This window comes from Gasterosteus aculeatus, chromosome Y (genome assembly GCF_964276395.1).
Source record: "Gasterosteus aculeatus chromosome Y, fGasAcu3.hap1.1, whole genome shotgun sequence".
In the NCBI taxonomy this organism is placed as follows: domain Eukaryota; kingdom Metazoa; phylum Chordata; class Actinopteri; order Perciformes; family Gasterosteidae; genus Gasterosteus; species Gasterosteus aculeatus.
The window spans coordinates 1,921,592-1,941,315 of record NC_135709.1 but is presented as its reverse complement, the minus strand read 5'-3'; the positions used below and the strand labels follow the sequence as shown (position 1 = coordinate 1,941,315).

Sequence of the window (19,724 nt, the reverse complement as noted above, 5' to 3'; positions counted from 1 at the left end):
CGTCCTGATTACTGAGGTCTGGTCTGAATTAACAAGATTGAGTGCGGGTTGATGTTAAGCTGGAATTTTGTTGAACCGCGTACGAGGAACGGGGCTCTGATGCGCACCAGAACAACAATAAATAATAAAACTTTGGTGTACAATAGGACATTGTTCTGAGTGAGGTCCAGGGAGTCTCTCTGCTTTGGTTACACATGTTAAACTGTGATGAAATAAATGGAATTTGAGGGTTTGTGTGAAACCACACGGCTTTCCCGCGTGTCATGGACCTCAAAACAGCCCTAACGGGGCGTTAATGGAATGTGGATGTGCTTGATCGCTCCTCGACCCGGCTCCAGTCTCACTGGGACGACTACTCGGTTCTACCTTAGTGTTTGCGCCACGGTTGGTGTGCGTTTGATATTCTTGATCGCCAGAAACATCTGTTCTCAATAAAAAAAACAACCGCCGCCGCGCCCATCTCAGGCCCTCTGTTCCATACACCGTTCCCTTTTCTGCCTAAAAGTCTCACTGTGTTGCTCCTCCTGGGGTGAGGAATGTGTGTGTGTGTGTGTGTCGGTCATGGAGGTCGCGATTCCCTGAGGTTTAAGGCTTTTCCGGCCAACTCAATGATTTCTAAAATGACTCGATTGTCTTGTTCTCTCGCCTCTTATCCGGTGCAGTCAGCTCTCCTCCCTCCACATGCATCTTGTCGTATGGGAGTTTGTCACTTGCACTGGGTCTGACTGAGCGTGTGCACTTGGAAGCCACGACCCGGCCCCCTTTTTGGGCCTTCACCTGGGCGCGGAACCTCGCACACCTCCGTACGGTCCAAATGGACCACGCGGATGTTCCCCCTTTTCAAGGATTTCCTCCACCTGCTTCTCTTGTCGTCTCCTCTCTTGGGCCTTTGGGATTCCGATGAATACTACGTTAATAGAAACAGTGGGAGGGAGGGAGTGTGTGTGATGGGCTGGGGGGTGGGGGGGGTGCGGCCTGAGGATAAAGTGTTCCTTGAGGTCTACCAAACCCCTACATTAGCGGCAGGACCGCAGTAACCTCCTCCAGATGTTTCCAAGCAGTTTCAGACTGATTATTTAAAGACAACGCCAATGAACGTCGCCCTTTCCGCACTAAAACTCACTCTTTGCTCCTTTGGCAAAGTCCGGGTTAATGCTTAATCTGAGCGCAGGCCCTTAATTGTTGAGGCCAAGCCTGGTTTATGGGTGGGAGGTTACTTCGATGTGAACAAACCAGAGGCACACAGGCTCTTCACACTCATCTCTCGCTGGTCATGCAACAGGACCTCCTAGGACCGACCATCGGTAGAAGCCAGCATGTCTAAAGCAACCGCCGCGTCCAAGGCTCTGGCCGCCGCCTTTGTCGTCCTGACCGGCTCGGTCATCGCCGGCATCATCACCATGGTCATTTTTTACAAGACGGAGATCTCGCCGATGAACCCGACGCCCCGTCCGACAACGCCGCCCACCACCACCAGTCTGCCGCCCGTCTTCCGGTTGCCGAGGGACCTGATACCCCAAAGCTACGAGATCTTCCTTCAGCCTGACTTCTACACCAAAATCATCGAGGTGGTGAACGTCACCAGTCCCAATCAGACCATGCTCTTCACAGGGAACTCCACCGTCAGTTTCCATTGCGTCCAGGGCACCAGGGCCATCTACCTCCACAGCGATGGCCTGGCCATTTCTGAACCGGTAGTGGTGAACAAAAACAACAGCAAGAAGGTCGCCGTGTCTTCGACGAAGAACCACGAATACCCAAGCAACTTCCTGGAGATCCAGTTGGATGAGGCGTTAGAGCAAGGGGTGACCTACAGTCTGTTTCTGGCTTTCGAGGGAGACATCAGACAAAGTCCTTATGCAATGTTTGCAAGCAAGTACGCCGAAGGCGCCCCAGCTTACGTAGGCGATCAAGACGGAGAAAGGTAAGCGGAAAACAATCACGTGTTCAGGAACCCGTTATTTGTTATTATTCTGTTAATGAATCCACTTGCTGCACTGTGCAAAACATCTCAGCAGGTGTGTCGCTCAAACGGAAAGAACTTTTTCGTTTTATGATCTTAATTATCCAGCTCTAGGTTTTTTAAGTAGATTTAGGAAAAGCTCCTTTTCTCCCCACTGCCATTAGTTATCAACAGCTGAGAGGACTCTATAACCTGACTCACAACTGCTCTGCACTGTGGCTTGTTAGGATTTCACTTACTGTTACTGTACTGTTAATTTATACTGCACACATTTCATTTCATTTATTTTTTTCTTTTACAACCTGCTCAGTTTCGCACTTTTCCCCGTTTATGTAAATATTGTATTTTTATTTTTGAAATTGGTCGGCTTTCCAGAAAAGGAAAACACAAGAATTTCAACACACAGGGCAGGGCGTGTGTAATTGACAATAAAAATCTTTGAATCTTAGATTTGTCAAAGTCAGCAGTCAATCAAGTAACCTCTGGATCCAATACATCATTGGATTTTACTGTTATTAAGATGCAGTCATTTTATGCGACTAACATCACGCACTCACAGACTTTGAGCCCCTCAAACTCCGTGACGTCATAAACGTCATAAAAACGTGTCACGAATATGTACATATATTAGGGCAAGGCAAGTTATTACGTTAATTAATGCCGACAATTATTTTATAGTCCCTTAATCTTTTGCTCCTTGGCTTTGAATTCACATAGAAACAAACGACCGGTGTACTTAGTTATTAACAGGGAGACAGGCTGCCGGACATAGATTACTGTTTACCAATATAATATTATAATAATATTATGTTTGTTGATGTTGGTATCTATTCAGAAAAAACAGAAATCAGATTTAGAAATGTTCACTCTCCTGATATAAAGTTGTGTTTGTGGATAAAACGTTAATGCCCTGGCAGCGGCAAATAGCTTTCGTTTTATATTTTATATGATTGAATTAATGTTTAAACTGAGATTTAACTGCTACTGTGTAAAGGGAATACTGCTGTTTGTTTAGAGTGTTTGCATAAATAAACGTGCGCAATAAACTACATTTGAATTCATTTCAAATTTTGCGCATTATAAATGTGAGTTGTCACAGATGATCATTTGATTAATCGCAATTTAAGATTGTAATTGTTGCCCAGTAATAATATACACAGTATATACCTGTATAGTTGTATATACATGTATATGTGTGTATATCTATCCACATAGATAACTATAGCATTGCACATGACAACCTGCGTGCACATGTATATGTTCTATACACAATGTTGTATTGTCATTGAAACCCAAGTGAAACTGACACGTGAACCCGTTGGCCGCGGGCTTGACGCAATTGGTCCAATAACCTTCATCATGCCTTTTACAATGCAACGAAATACAAAATCAATTACTGGAACACGTCTATTTGTCATGACAGGCCTTGGAATGCAGTGTTTATTCAATAAAGCCAATGCATTTAAATGTTTTTTTTTGCGTCCCCTGTTCCTGCAGTATTCACCCATTTTTTCATAAAGAAATCTCAGCCCGTCTTTCTCTCTATTCACAGATTCCTCGTCGCCACCATCTTGGAGCCAACCTACGCCAGGAAAGTCTTTCCTTGTTTCGACGAGCCCGACCTGAAAGCCGTGTTTCACGTGACAATCGTCCACAGGAGCGAGACGCAAGCTCTGGGAAATGCAGAAGTCAAAGGTTCGAATCCCCACACCGGTGTCTCTCACCAATGTCCCCTGAGCCACGGTGACGGAAACCGTCAAATAAAAGATGTCCTTCCTCACACTGGTCCGCCTTGTCTCCCGCTCTCCCAGAATCCAACGGCATCGACGACGACTGGAAGGTGACTTACTTTCATCCGACGCCCAAGATGTCAACGTACCTGTTCGCCTTCGTGGTGTCAGAGTTCACGTCTACCGAGCCCTCAGCACCCAGCGACCGCGTGGGAATCGAAGTATGTGTGAAACAAGTGCAAAACAGAAACGTGTAGGAGAGGATCCCTTCGTCTGACGTTTTGGTTTGGCCCACACAGACGTATGCACGTCCCAACGCCACCAGGGCAGGTCACGCTCAGTATGCCACCGACGTCGCCGCGAAGATCCTCCAGTTCTACGAGAGCCACTTTAAAATGAATTACCAACAGCAAAAGCTGAGTGAGTCTTTGTTTGGATTTAATTTGGATGGATGTGTGGTAGATGTTGAGTACAAGCTAGCAATAACATCGTCTGTTGTTCCCCAATAATATATACTTTGTTATAGTGTATTGTCATATTATATTTATATATTGGTATTTTCAAAAACTCCCCATGAAGTTTTAGAAAAGCAACATTAGACGTATCGTTTTCGATCACATTGTTTTTCTCTCAGTTATACGTTTAAACAATAAGATACCTGGTTATGTTTATTAAACAACAAGATTACCTGGTCATGTTTATTAAACAACAGATTACCTGGTTACGTTTATTAAACAACAGATTACCTGGTTATATTAAACAACAAGATTACCTGGTTACGTTTATTAATCAACAGATTACCTGGTTATATTAAACAACAAGATTACCTGGTCATGTTTACTAATCAACAGATTATCTGGTTATATTAAATACCAGATTACCTGGTTATATTAAACAATAAGATACCTGGTTATGTTTACTAAACAACAGATTACCTGGTCATGTTTATTAAACAACAGATTACCTGGTTACGTTTATTAAACAACAGATTACCTGGTTATATTAAACAACAAGATTACCTGGTTACGTTTATTAATCAACAGATTACCTGGTTATATTAAACAACAAGATTACCTGGTCATGTTTACTAATCAACAGATTATCTGGTTATATTAAATACCAGATTACCTGGTTATATTAAACAATAAGATACCTGGTTATGTTTACTAAACAACAGATTACCTGGTCATGTTTATTAAACAACAGATTACCTGGTTACGTTTATTAAACAACAGATTACCTGGTTATATTAAACAACAAGATTACCTGGTTACGTTTATTAATCAACAGATTACCTGGTTATATTAAACAACAAGATTACCTGGTCATGTTTACTAATCAACAGATTATCTGGTTATATTAAATAGCAGATTACCTGGTTATATTAAACAATAAGATACCTGGTTATGTTTACTAAACAACAGATTACCTGGTCATGTTTATTAAACAACAGATTACCTGGTTATATTAAACAACAAGATTACCTGGTTACGTTTATTAATCAACAGATTACCTGGTTATATTAAACAACAAGATTACCTGGTCATGTTTACTAAACAACAGATTACCTGGTTATATTACACAATAAAATACCTGGTTATGTTTATTAAACAACAGATTACCTGTTTATGTTAAACAATAAGATACCTGGTTATGTTAAACAATAAGATACCTGGTTATGTTTATTAAACAACATATTACCTGGTTATATTAAATACCAGATTACCTGGTTATATTAAACAATAAGATACCTGGTTATGTTTACTAAACAACAGATTACCTGGTCATGTTTATTAAACAACAGATTACCTGGTTATATTAAACAATAAAATACCTGGTTATGTTTATCAAACAACAGATTACCTGGTTATGTTTATTAAACAACAGATTACCTGGTTATATTAAACAATAATATACCTGGTTATATTAAACAATAAGATACCTGGTTATGTTTATCAAACAACAGATTACCTGGTTATGTTTATTAAACAACAGATTACCTGGTTATATTAAACAATAAGATACCTGGTTATGTTTATCAAACAACAGATTACCTGGTTATATTAAACAATAAGATACCTGGTTATGTTTAATCGTTATGTTTAAGTAATTGGAACAGCAGTCTTGACCCCCCCTGACCTCTTCCCTATGTGAGCTTCTGCGAACTCTTTGGAAATTGTTTGTGAAAAGACAGACCGACACACACACACACAGCAAAATCCGTAGAGTTGATTTTGGTAAAAACCATGGGTTAAAAATGTAACGTAAACGTGTCGGCTAAATGACCTGTAATGTATTTAACACTGGGCAGATTTTGACACTTATTCCGAGTTAACTTGTTAACACTTTGTCGAGTGTTGATTTAACGCTGACAACACAAAAACCATGTCCAGCTCCAGACGCTCTTCTTGTAAATAAATGGTTCCTTGTTGGCAGCACCAATAGCGCTCGTACAGGAAGTCCAATCTTGGTGACCTCTAAGAAGTCCCTCCATATAAAACGTTAATCTAACTTCAATGAGGAAGAGAGCTGCCTTTTTTATTCCTGGGGAGTGGCGAGCTTGTCCAGCTGACTTAACCCGCGCCCGAGCAGGTTCAAGTTTTTGGATGGGTTGCTGTGGTGATTTTGGAGCTCTGCCGTTCTGAGAAGTGAGCTTGATACGTTCAGATAGTGTATCAAACTACGCCTGTGTATCATTTGATCAATTCTCCACGTCTATGTGCTTCTTCCAGCTCAAATCGCACTGCCAGACTTAAGAGCTGAAGCGATGGAAAATTGGGGACTGGTCACGTACAAGGAGGGACTCCTGCTCTATGAGGAGGGAGTGTCCTCGCCGTTGCACAAGGAGGACATTGCCTCTATCATCGCACATGAACTGGCACACCAGGTTAGAATGATGATTGTTGCCCTGATGGACACAACAAAATATGACACGTACCAATGGATCAAGGCCTCAACTCTTGTATTGCATAGCATGTATAGTCTTTTTATGAAGCAACTTGCAACATTTTGGGACAGACATGTAAAGACATTTTGGGACGGACACGTAAAGACATTTTGGGACGGACATGTAAAGACATTTTGGGACGGACATGTAAAGACATTTTGGGACGGACGTGTAAAGACATTTTGGGACGGACACGTTAAGACATTTACATGTAAAGACATTTTGGGACGGACATGTAAAGACATTTTGGGACGGGCGCGTAAAGACATTTTGGGACGGACGCGTAAAGACATTTTGGGACGGACACGTAAAGACATTTTGGGACGGACAGGTAAAGACATTTTGGGACGGACACGTAAAGACATTTTGGGACGGACACGTAAAGACATTTTGGGACGGACACGTAAAGACATTTTGGGACGGACAGGTAAAGACATTTTGGGACGGACAGGTAAAGGCATTTTGGGACGGACACGTAAAGACATTTTGGGACGGACACGTAAAGACATTTTGGGACGGACATGTAAATCCATTTTGGGACGGACATGTAATTTGTGTCTCTTTGTAGTAGTGTTGTATCTGTGTAGTTATTTTGGTCTTTTAGGGGTTATTTTTGGTTGGTTTTAATACTTTTGTTGTTGTTGCGTTGAGTTTTCTCAGTGTCTTCCTGGTTGCTACTTATATAGAGGGACATTTGGTGAAGGTGACGCTGCCCAGTAATTTCCCCTCAACTATCTACATCTTCTGTTCTTGTTGACAGTGGTTTGGGAATCTGGTGACGATGAAATGGTGGAATGACATCTGGCTGAACGAGGGCTTTGCCACGTACTTCTCAATCTTTGCAGTGGACCAAGTGGAGCCTTCGTTCCAATTGGTAAGTTCAGTCCGAGCTTTGAATGAAGGACTTTTACAGCTTTCATGAAACAGTGAATACAAAGTTCAAAGCGGGATGAACGGGTCTTCGTATCTCCATGTGCTCCTGTCTCTTTTTGGCTTCCTCAGAAAGAATGGCATATCATGAGCAACCTCCACAGGGCGTTCGAGGACGACGCTCTGGCCTCGTCCCACCCGCTCAGTCCTCCGCTGGAAGACGTCCAGTGGCCTGCTGAGATCGAAGGGATGTTCAATTCCATAACCTACTTTAAGGTATGTAAACTAGCAATGAATGATGTATGTATGTATGGTACCAGTGTGCTGTGAATGTGCCACTCATAGATGTATTTGGTGTTCACGCTGCAGGGAGCCGCGGTGCTCAGGATGCTGGCGGACATCGTGTCGGAAGGAACTTTCACCAAAGGAATCAAAGCAAGTAACTAGTAGTTTTTCTCTTTGTGTCTCGGTGGTTCCCCAATGCGACGTGACTGACCAGATGGGTGGAAAAGCAGAACACGTCACCAATGTTCTTTAGTTTTTGATTGGAGGTCTGGAAACGGCTGCTCTTAGTCCCTGAATCACACAGACATCGGCGGCTGGTGGATTTTTTTTTTTTGGTGGGGCCAGCCAATCAGTTTCACTAAACATCCCAGTTTGGTTCAATGCAAAACTAATTTTTAATATTTATTCCTACAGTTTACCAATAAGGACATCTTATTCAAAAAAATTTTAATATGTTTAAAAAAAATTTAATCTTTTTGGGGGGGCTCAAGGTGGGTCCACGCCCCATTGCCCTCTACGGACCAGCCGCTTGGCAAAAGGTCCCCGGCCCCATAGACTCAATGCTGAGCGTTGGCATGCGCTGGCTTGTTGGTGTTTTTGCACATCAGTGGCTTAGAAACGAGCCGTGGCGTCAGGTCGTCGAGCCTCTGCGAGAGCTTTCTCTTTTCTGTGTATGGTCCCTCTGGTACAGACAGAACTGGACTTAATGTATTTCTATTCACTCCACACGCAGCTTTGGATGGAAGGAAGCATCCCATCCGGCTGGTAATCCAACACGAGCTCGAGTGGTCATGTTGCTATTGTGGTCACATACGTTTGTTTTAAATAAACCACGTTTACCATCATTCCAACATCTGTTGTTTAGAGAGACAAACAGGTTCCCAATGTGAAATTTAGTCCATGTGTCCACCATTTCATCACATGTTTAAAGGCCTCCAGCCAGAAAAATAGAAGAAAATCTGTTTTCAGCCAAATATTTGTTCCAACGTTACATTATCTTGGGATCCGCTGCCTGAGGTTGCGTTTCATCCAGCTCCGAACCACGAATATTCTGAATGCAAAAGTTCCTCTTGAAAATAATGATTTCGAGAGGAACGGAATGAAACTTGAAACCGTAACGTCTCTCTGGATCTCTCTGTTTATCCGCGTAACAGATGTACCTCTCAGACTTTAAGTACGGAAGCGCAGACCAGGACGACCTCTGGGGGCACATTCAAAAGGTACCGTTCGATTCTCGCGAGCCACGTTTTTCGACGACGACACGAAGCAGGATTTGTCGTCGGGGGTATTTATACCGTGAGACATGAACCCATTTGCTCCCTGTTCGCAGGCCGTTGATCAGGACGGTGGTCACACCGACGTTGCCAAGGTGATGAACACCTGGACGAAACAAATTGGCTATCCCGTCATCACCATCAACACAACCAATGGAGAAATCTACCAGAAGCACTTCCTGTTCAACGACACTTATGAATCTAAGTACGTGCTACGTGAACATCTATTTATTACACTCGTTCGCACAGGGTTTGTTTGCCGTTTTCCCGTATGAACTCCAGACCGCGTCCAGAGAATCGGGGTCCCGTTTCCCCAATAACACCCGTAGTGCACGCCCTTACCCACTGGAACACACTCCGTTTGGTTCAGGCCCCTGTGCAGAGCCTGCAAGGGGCCGGACGGGACATAAAAAAACGCTGCTGCCACGTGACCGGCTTGAAGTTTGAACAACTAAGCCTTGAATTCGTCCCCCAAATCTTGCTTTGGTCCTCAGAAGCACCTGGACCTCATCGTCGCTTTGGTTACACCTTTTCGTCGGCCTCTGTGTTGTTGTTGTAGTGGTGCGAACGGGAAGTCATGAATCTTCACAGTGTCTTACGACGGCACGAAACCACTGCAGCTGATTGTAGTGAATCATGTCTTTGGCCCTGTGGAATGTTTTGAATCAATATGTTGTAACTGGGCTTTCCAGGCAATGGTGAGTTGCGCCATCGTTGAACCTGATGCAGTTCTGAGTTGTTCTGGCCAGACCCACAACACAACGGTGGGATTAGTTCAGTTCGATATAAAACATCAAAAGTGGGCCTCCAAGCCCTTTATAATCTGGGACCCTCCTGCAAAAAACCTTTAACAATAAGGAAAAAGGAATATGCCTGAGGGAGAAACAGGAATCTCACTCTATCAGGGCGGATAGTTGTTCAATAGAACGAAGAACATAACAGAGTTACAACATTGTTGCTCAATGTTTAAAAGCTCAAGAGACCGATTTCCTAGTAAATTAGCTTCTGGTACTAATTATACCGTGTTGTTTCTATACTTCTCTGCATGTTTAGTCTTTGGTGGGAGCTCCCGATCAGAGTCATGTCAAATGCACCCAAATCTTCTCCCATCTGGTTAACGTCCAACAATAAAGGTAAGTGAATGCACCGCGGACATACTTGGAATCAGACGTCTCGTTTCCCTTTTGAAGCACCGTTTTAACGGCGTTGCCGTTCCACCTCCTTTGTTGCATCGGGCACGAAAGACTAAAACTCCATCGTTGAATATCCTTTTCCTGTGGCATTGTGAGGGCTACTGTGGCTCAGTGACAGAGGGGACTGTCCTTCCATCAGAGGGTCTGTGGTTTGATCCCCCCGGCTCCACTAGTCCGTGTTAACGTCCTTGGGCAAGGCACTTAGCTGCCGTTCCCGCGGTGTGTGAATCACTATGAATGGATGAATGACGTGTAGCGTTGGAGCACAGGTCCAATTACAATTCATAATGTTTGCCCGTTTATTCTTTTTTTTTTTTTTTTTACAGTACAGAAAGACGAATTCATCTCTAAGAAGGGAGAGTGGATCCTGGCAAACGTCAACTGTACGGGATACTTCAGAGTCAATTACAACTCGGAAAACTGGGAACGTCTCCTGACTCAGCTGGAGACAGACCCTGATGTGAGCACTGAGCCCCCCAAAAAATACACTAAGCACTAAGACAACTGGTTCATCCTGATTTAGACAGTCAAACATATTACAAAATGTCATGACAATCCATCAAAGAGTCTGGACTAAACCATCCATCAGTCATTGTCATGAGCCGTGCAGGACTCAACTATCGTTGGGTCTATATATGACTGTGGAAACGTTTAAATTCAAAATGAGTTGAGTTTTACAGTTGTAGATGTCTTCGTAAACTGTCCCTCAATCTTTCTTTTTTAGAAAATCCCACTGATGAACCGAGGGCAGCTTGTTGATGACGCGTTTAACTTAGCAAGGTAATGACTTTTATCACTGCTGCGAATCAAGCGTGTTGTAAGACCTTGCCTGGAATGAGGTCACGCAGGTGACTCGTCCGCTTCCTCGGCGTGTCGCCAAATCGATTGCGTTTCCTTCAGGGCCGAACTCGTCGACGTGACCCTGGCCCTCAACTCGACGCGCTTCCTTCGGGACGAGAGAGACTTTCTTCCCTGGAAGTTGGCAGCCAAGAACCTGGAGTACTTTGTGCTCATGTTCGACCGCTCCGAGGTCAACGGACCCATGCAGGCACGTGCCGTTAAAACCCCCTCCCGAAACGCGTGGTATTCAAAATGAAAACGCCGAAACTGAATTGAGTTGGATTTGGATTCAAGCAAAGGCGACGGGACGACCTGCTGCCGGCGTGGTTCAACCCTGTAACCCTTGTTGTGAAACTGTGTCTTCCTGCAGGCGTACCTCCGCCAACAGGTCAAGGGCCTGTACGACTTCTTCCGCAACTACACAGACAGTTCCACAGTCCCGGAGAATCACTCATTACAGTAAGGAAAGAGGCCCTCAGAACAGACGTGTGCGCTTTAGACCCACACAGCACCAGTTACACACGACGGTCAGGCCAGTACAAAGTCTGCTTGTATGGAGCTGCTTCTCCAAAAGGCTGAATCTCATTCTAAGTCTTTTACACACATGTTTTTTGTGCAAATGATTAACATGTCCAGCTATTTTCCAAATTCACCATCTGAAATACTCCGAGAGCACCAATTACTGCTCGTTCCCTGACGGCGCTCTATCTCATTCTTGGCAGTGGAGACGGTGAAATATGTCAACGCAAGGGTTTTTTTTTTTTCCAAAGAGTTGAATAGAATCTCTCCAAGCAGACGTCATCATTATATTTGCCATTATTTAGTACTCGTACACTTATATATGAAATGAAATTGTGCTTCCTTCCAAGGCACACCCAGATCCTCGCCATAGAGGTGGCGTGTTCCAACGGACTCCCAGAATGCGTGGAGATGGCGACGGGCATGTTTGCCAACTGGATGGCGAGCAACGGCACTAACCAGTACGACGCTACTGAACGAGCGTTTTTAATTTCAACATTACATCCTGCTTTATTCATTCTGAAATGAATGCACTTGCCTGTAACGTCTTTCATTATGTTCACTCTGCAGCGGTGATTTAGTGACGGTAGGAGGCTTTGAATCACTCCCTGTTGTTCCTTGGTGGTGGCTGCTTGTACCACTCTTTGTGGTGTTTATCTCTAAGAACTCAAGAACTTGGCCTTAAGTGAGGGAATGCTGGGAGAGATAACGCGTGTGTGTGTGTGTCTGCGTGTGCGTGGTTCAGCATCCCCCCCATCCTGCGCTCTGTGATCTACTGCCAAGCCCTGGCCGCCGGCGGGAGGGAAGAGTGGGACTTTGCCTGGGACAAGTTTCAGAGCTCCACCGACACCGCGGAGAGGGACCAGCTCGGCCAGGCTCTGGCCTGCACCAAGAAGATCTGGCTGCTCAACAGGTGAAACGCACAATCGCGGGTTGTTTTTCCGCCACTGACTGCGTGCACGACAACTCGTGTCTGCGTGGACGCGCCTCTGATAAGGTGAATCCCAGCCACAATCTTTTTACAAAGGGAAGCTCCTTCTTTATCTCGCAGATACCTGGAGTACACTTTGGACCCTGAGAAGATTCGTCGGATGGATGTTGGTCCCACCATCAGCTCCATAGCCAGGAACGTGGCGGGACAAGCGCTGGCCTGGAACTTCATCAGAGCGCACTGGACATACGTCCAGTGGTGGGCTGCTTTTTGGACTCTGACCACTTCCTGTGACATTCATTCATGTTCAATTTCCGAGTCACGACCAAGTAGCATTTGAGATTGGGTGGTTGGGTTTCACCACTATGAAATTAAACAGGAAGGCAAGAGGCCAACGCTCAAATGTCGCCATTTTAGTCCCGAGAGGTTAATTAGTGTTCGTGGATATAAAGCGTGTTAGCTGACATGTAACATTAGCCTTCGTTACAGATGTAAATCTAATGCTCACTTTCATCTTGTTGGAGAACTTTAACCGTGTTCACCAGCTGGTGAAAAGAAAGATGGCCGTCCTCACTCACAACGTCAAACACATCTAACAGATTGTTAGCTTCAATCATAATTTGTTAAGCCTTTACTAACTAACCGTAATCAGCCACAAGTTCTCACTTAACCAATTAAAAGCTTCATCCACAGTCTGTGAATGTAAAAAAGAAAAGAAGAACTTTTTTAAAGGCCTTTTCAAAATAAAATGCAGCTTTATTTTGGAGGGTCGGCTCGCCGGGCCGCCGTTGTCAGGGCCAACGAGCGCTGTGCAGACCAGGGAACTGATCCGTATCGCCCTGGACATTGGGAACACGTTGGCCTCGCCAAAGCGTCTCTGCCTCAGGACGGTCGTGGTCCTCAGGTCGTCCTTATCGCTGCATTATCAGCGCAGAGGAGACCTGAGGGCAACGCGTGGTCGAGTCGCTCGAACAAAAACCATAAAGGAGGGCAACTTTAATTAACGGTGGCTTGTAAAAAGCCGAGTACAAAGGTCTCGTCATTCTATCAGTGCTTATCGCCTGGCGCTGTTTGTGCTGTGACCAGAGGCCCACGCGATCGGCGGCGTCGTGTAAACACACATAACTAAACTAATACTTTGTCCCCCCCTCTGCTCGTCTCCAGGGACTCGGTCATGCTGGTGGACGCAGTGACCCGCAGGTTCTCCACGCTGTTTGAACTGACCGAGGTAATTTGTATTTGGATGTTTTTATTATGTCAAAATGACAATACGGCCGCGCAGTGACGTCAAGGGGAGACTCCTGTTTCCAGTAACACGCCAATAATTAACTAATGAGGGAGGTGATACACCCTGATACCCTATCACACGTCTCTCTGTCACGTGACTGTATGAGGAAGGAGACAAATCACGCTATCGTTTATCGCAGCGGTTCCCAAACTCGAGGACGCTTTGAAATCTGAAAATCTTTGGCGGCCCACCCAAACCTTTAACCACAACTCTGATCAAAACATAATGATTAAATTACCTTAAGAGTTTAACCAAAATCAAATATCCGCGAGCAAAAGTCCGTCTCCGCGAGGTATGGTCAATTAACCAATTGATCCATATATATAAGGCGCTCCGGATTATAAGGCACTGTCGTTTTTTGAGGAAATTAAAGGCTTTTAAATGCGCCTTGGAGTGCGGAAAATACGGTATATTTACTTTAATACCACAAGAGGGCGCCCCGTTTGTTTAACGACAGGCGGAAAGAGCCTTATTGTTTTATTAATCTGTCCGTTTAAATTGTTTGTGCTTCATCAACTAATGTGCCGCATCATACATATTTTCACATTAATTTCAAACTTTTAAAAATTGAAAGTTAAAAAACTATTTATTTATTGTAAAATTACCTCTCGCGGCCCACCTGCAGTACCTTCGCGGCCCACCAGGGGGCCGCGGCCCACACTTTGGGAATCGCTGGTTTATCGGTTGTCTTGATTTTGCAAACCTCTCTGGCTCACCGGTCTGCTAATCGTTAACTATTTACCTTCTGGAACCTATTTGGTTCTACTTCCTGAGGTGTTTTTCCCTGGAAGAATCTACCTGTCTGCGCTCCAGCTCCTGACAGGGTGGGCCGGGTCTGTTTGTGTGTCCGCAGCTGGAGCGCTTCGGGGAGGACTACCACCTGGGTGCTGCCACCATGGCGGTGGTGCAGGCCGTCGAGCAAACCCGGGTCAACATCCAGTGGGTCAGCGAGAACAAAGACGGCGTCCTGCAGTGGTTCGAGAGTGAAACGGCTTCGTAGGGAGCGTTTAGATCTCGTTGTTGGTGCCTCACAGATCTCCTGCTAACTAACTCAACTAAATCCCCCCCGGCACCGATTCCAGTACCACCGCACAAGAACCGGCTCCCCTCAAAGCGACAAAGTAATCAACCAATAGGACATTTAATTCCTTCAATAAAGACAACTGATCCGTAGTGTTGTGCCGAGAGACGTGTGGCACCTCAGTGAAGACACAGTAGTTTATACACTATATTATACAATATATTATTGCTATTGCAACAGATTTCTTCTCCGTTGTTTTTGCACATGACGCTGGTCCACCGTCAATGTTAAGAGTTGTATACTTGAAAATGTTTGAGAATAAATTATAACATGTATTTGTCAGAATCTTTTAAAATTGTTATCAATGTATTTGGAAGGTTAAAAATCTGAGCCCAAGGACAGATTCCCCCAATTGTTCCAGGAACACGTCCACATGTTGTAATCAAGGAACCAAATCAGCGTTATATGGTACTAGCAGTTATTTAAAAAAATAAAACACTGAAATTTGATTCAATAGAAGTCCTTTAATTGAGTACAAACATAATGCAGCCGGTATTAACTGATCTATATCTATAATAACTAGATGATCATAACAATAACGGTTGATAGAAGACCTAGAATACATTTGGGGCTGTGGAAACGTATCAACGCCTTTTTAAAATCCTACTTATTGTCTGGAAACAGCCCGAGATCATATGAGCCTGTAGGAGTGAACGGCTGCTAAGAGATGCACTTTAAATAGATCCGGAACGGACAGAAGGAACCATCCGGCGCTCAGCACAGAATCCCCTCGTACGCCCTCTGGATCGGACTCGCACACGAGAGAGACGGGCAAGAGAAGAAAAAGAAACCAGCAAGCGAATCCAAAGTGCACGAGGACGAAGCTCCACCGCCGGCGAGGAGCCGGGGAGAGTCCAGCCAGGCCGCCGGAATCCGAGGCGAAGGACGAGACGCTTCCCTCAGTCACCCTGAGGGAGAAGCAAACGTATTATTATTATTATTATTATTATCATTATCCCCTTTTCGGGTACTTTTCATTGGGGCGCGATGGGCAAGGTAGGTTTTGACGCACCCATTCGTCTTCCCCGGCTCCCTCGCCGTCCCCGCCGGGCCTCGGCGCGCCGCCCGCCTCGGCTTTGTGGGCCAGAACCTTGTCGGTCCACGAAGCGCCGGCGCGTTCGTCTCCGGCAAAGTTGCACGTGGTCGCCGCGCCGCCGTCCACCGTGGCCAAGGAGACTGGAGGAGGAGAATTCAGCGGGAAAAGAGTCAGACAAACAACGCAGGACGGATTAAAAAGAAGCGAGTCATTTCCTGCACTGGGGAGGTTTTAATGTAGGAAACCAGCGTCCCTCAGGACCCCCAGAGGGTCTGAGGTCGGCCCACCAGCCTCACAAGATCCTCTTGGAAACTGTGCTGGTAGTGGAAGGATGTAGAAAAATAGAATTATCTGTAGCAATCTATCTCGCTAATTAAGCTAATGTTACTCAGGTCAGGGGTCAGGGGTCATTTATTACCTAAACACGTCAGACATACAAGGAATGTGACTTCCCACAGGGCGGCCTATACACCCTGCGTGTGTGTGTGTGCGTGTGTGTTAGCTAACTCCGTGTAAAACATCAGCTCCCCTTAGAGGCCTCATGGGAAACTTTCCCAGCCCGCTGCCACGGAGGTCAACGCGGGGTCGTGGAAACAGAAAAGGACCCGGGCGGCTTTTGGAAAACAGGCCCGTCTTATGAAAAGCAATCCAATTAGCTCCTGATCAACTCCTTCATATCCCCAAAGGAAAAGATCCACACCCGAGACCGCTCAACTCTCACATATGAAAGGACCATTCCCTCTGGTCTTCAGCCGCACTTCCTGCCCCGCCTCCAGCTCCGTCCGGTCCATGTGGGACTCCGGGTACCAGAAGGCCCAGGTGCCGCTGGGTCGGTGCTTGTCGGTGATCTTCAGCAGCTCGGCCTTGTTCACGACGAGCGACAGCTGCTCCTCGGACAGGCGGTCGGACTCGCCTTTGGCCTCCACCTCTGTGTCCCCGACAGAAAGAGGTCAAAGGTCAGAGAAAAGGCTTCCGGGTGGAAGCAAGATTATTTTATCAAAATGAGATGCAGGGATGATGACGCTCTAATTCATGACCTTCAGTCACCAAATAAACCTTCCGATAGCTTTTACCTAAAAACTAACTATTTACGAAGGATATTTATTTTTTGATTTTTGCTTTTGAGTTTGTTTTGTGTTGTAAGCGAAGAAACAAGACAATAACAACGAGAGGACGACGAAACAACGAGGCACACGCCAGCAAACATCACCCAGGGAGAATGAAGAAAAAACAAATTAGGTCATTTAAAAAGAAGATGTGAACAAAGCCAGGGGGCACAAACTCAACGGGAAGAACTTTTTACCGCCCTCAATCTCGTGGCCAATAACCAATAATAAATAATAAAACCGGGACCTCGTGACTTCCCGGATAAGAGTTCCAGCACTTTTGGTTTATTATGGCTTCACCCTTTAACAAGATAACTAACTGGGTTTAAAGTGTAATATAAGTCGCTTTGGATAAAAGCGTCTGCTAAATGACCTGTAATGTAATGTAATGTAATGACGAGAAGATTCAACTGTTGACCAAAGGACATCAGCAGAAAGGTGCCAGCAGCCCAGAGAACACGTGATGCTGTGTGGAGCGAGTGCGCTGCATCTTTGCGTTGTTACATTTCTGTGTTTTGGTTCACAATCAAATGTAAAATCTACTAAATATAAGAGAAACGCATTATCTTAAATTATTGCACGTACAAACTACAACCACTGTAAACACTCCGAGGGGTCATTTCAAGAAGATTTTGTTTTGAGAAAATTAAAAATGTTTTTAAAAATATTTAAAAAAAAATATTCTTTTAAAAGTGTTATTTGTGAAGAACAAATACTTTTAAAACTATTTAAAACAACATGAAACTGTTACACATTGTTCCAGACAAAAAAAGATATATATATATATATAATATATAAAAATAATATTTATTTATGTATATTATATTTATATATATATATATATATATATATATATATATATATATATATATATATATATTCATACAATCCACCCATCCATAGAAATATATATATAATTCCATTTTGCATTAAGATTTTTTTTTTATTACCTTTTTAGAAATTGAATCTGTCACTGACCCAAACGTGGAGGACGATGCAGAGCGGAGGTTGAGAGGAAACGAGAGGCGTTGTCGTGTACTCACTGTAGGAGGACATGAGGAAGCCCGTGTTGACCTTCACGGTGTCGCTGAAGTTGGGCTCGATCTCCTTCCCGCCGCCGTCGAACTTCCTCCGATGGATGCGTGTGGGCTTGATGTACAGCACATAGAAGCGGACCTGTCCAAAAGTACAGACACGGTTCTTTAGTCAGCCTTGGATGCTAAAACGAGGTAGGGTACTTGGGTTTTCTAGTGTACTAACTTACAGTTCCTGTCTGTGCTGAAAGACGTGTACTGTCAGTACCAGGTAGGGTCATGCACTCAGTTTCAGCAAACATCCCACTATGATTTAATCCACCAGTATACTATAAATAATACTATTCAGTAAAATATAATTAAATGTTCCATGGTGATACTTTACTCGCTGTACAACACGTGTGTGTGTGTGTGTGTGTGTGTGTATACATACAAACATTGACAATTTGTTTTTTTATTTGTATATTTTGTGGCCCTCTCTGGTCAGTACCTTCTGACCGCTGGGGTCACTGATGGCGTGTCTGGACACGTCCAGCAGCGTCCCCTCCAGGAGAACCCCGTGGCCACTGCGTGGAAGACAAAGGTTCCACTGACTTTACTTCCCTGCTCGCGGTGCATTCAGGTCCCCCCCCCCCCCACGTGGGAAATGGAGCTTCCGGCGAACCGGCCGGTTCGGTGTCACCTACCTCTCGTACGCGGAAGGCGACCACGCGCGCTCCAGTTTCTCGTTGTGCACCGGTTTGTTCTTCAAAGACTTGTTGTCGTAAATGCGGCTCATCTTTCACGAAGAACACCGGAACTTTCCTGTGGTCCTGATTCCTGAGGGGTTTTTTTTCTCCTATTTCCTGTTTTCTTGTTCCCTACACGCGGCCGCGTCACAGAGGTGCGCTCGAATCTCTCCACGGCACGTGGCGACGGGAGACGGCGGCGTGAGAGATGAGGGGAATGTGCTGCACGCAGTGGAAATATCGAGTCCTTAAACGCGGTGTCACAGTATGGAAGCTGTTGTTGTATTGAAGTCTAAAGTGTCCCTTTAAGTCACAGGTGCGTTTATTATTCTGGCTAAAGGTGACAGTATTTCTAACGTGGTTTGAAGATGGATGCCGTCCACCACTTAAGCACACGAGTTTCAGTCCGTTGGATTTTCACAGGAAATTCAGAATTTAAAATGTTAAGAGGAAAAATTCAAGGGACTAAATTAGAAAACACAACTTAAACCCTGAATGTGAAAAGGCATAGAGGCCTGGAACCCTCCAGAGACAGAAGACCATGGACAATACAGAGCAAGATCAACCTCTTAGTCATCGTCGTCATTATCACCGACGTCGTCGCCAACTGGTTGGGCTTTTTCTCGGCGGGTGGTGCGCCACAAAATCCTTCTCATATTTTCCCTTCAGTTTACCAGCAGGTGCTTCATCAGGAGCCTTTTCTTATGAAGCCCGTGAAGAACTCGAGTCTCTAAGCTCCTTGGCAATGAACCCAACGGAAACCATCCACATCTGCTCCTGCGGAGCCACATGATTTCTGTGGATTTCTGATGGTGGTTCTATCTGATGGCGGTTCTGTCTGATGGCGCTTATATCTGATGGTGGTTCTAACTGATGGTGGTTCTATCTGATGGTGGTTC

General features: G+C 44.8%; 2 protein-coding genes across 2 annotated transcripts; one reads left to right on the top strand and one right to left on the bottom strand.

Moving 5' to 3' along the window:
• The first annotated feature begins 1,059 nt into the window (after window positions 1-1,059).
• LOC120809574 (aminopeptidase N) lies at window positions 1,060-15,370 on the top strand. Its single transcript, XM_040163478.2, has 20 exons — window positions 1,060-1,924; window positions 3,516-3,658; window positions 3,775-3,914; window positions 3,993-4,113; window positions 6,426-6,580; window positions 7,401-7,514; window positions 7,643-7,786; window positions 7,880-7,945; window positions 8,950-9,015; window positions 9,126-9,274; window positions 10,123-10,202; window positions 10,589-10,722; window positions 10,987-11,042; window positions 11,163-11,310; window positions 11,473-11,561; window positions 11,972-12,082; window positions 12,367-12,534; window positions 12,673-12,810; window positions 13,717-13,780; window positions 14,694-15,370. Exons 1-20 carry the CDS (start codon window positions 1,317-1,319, stop codon window positions 14,838-14,840), a joined length of 2,841 nt encoding a protein of 946 aa, XP_040019412.2. The 5' UTR covers window positions 1,060-1,316; the 3' UTR covers window positions 14,841-15,370.
• Window positions 15,366-19,002, bottom strand: LOC120809579 (arpin). Its single transcript, XM_040163490.2, has 6 exons — window positions 18,784-19,002; window positions 18,588-18,663; window positions 18,107-18,239; window positions 16,679-16,885; window positions 15,934-16,097; window positions 15,366-15,829 (listed from the first exon to the last, which is right to left on the bottom strand). The coding sequence occupies exons 1-6, from the start codon at window positions 18,873-18,875 to the stop codon at window positions 15,821-15,823; spliced, it is 681 nt and encodes a 226-aa protein (XP_040019424.1). The 5' UTR covers window positions 18,876-19,002; the 3' UTR covers window positions 15,366-15,820.
• Between the last annotated feature and the right edge of the window lie 722 nt (window positions 19,003-19,724).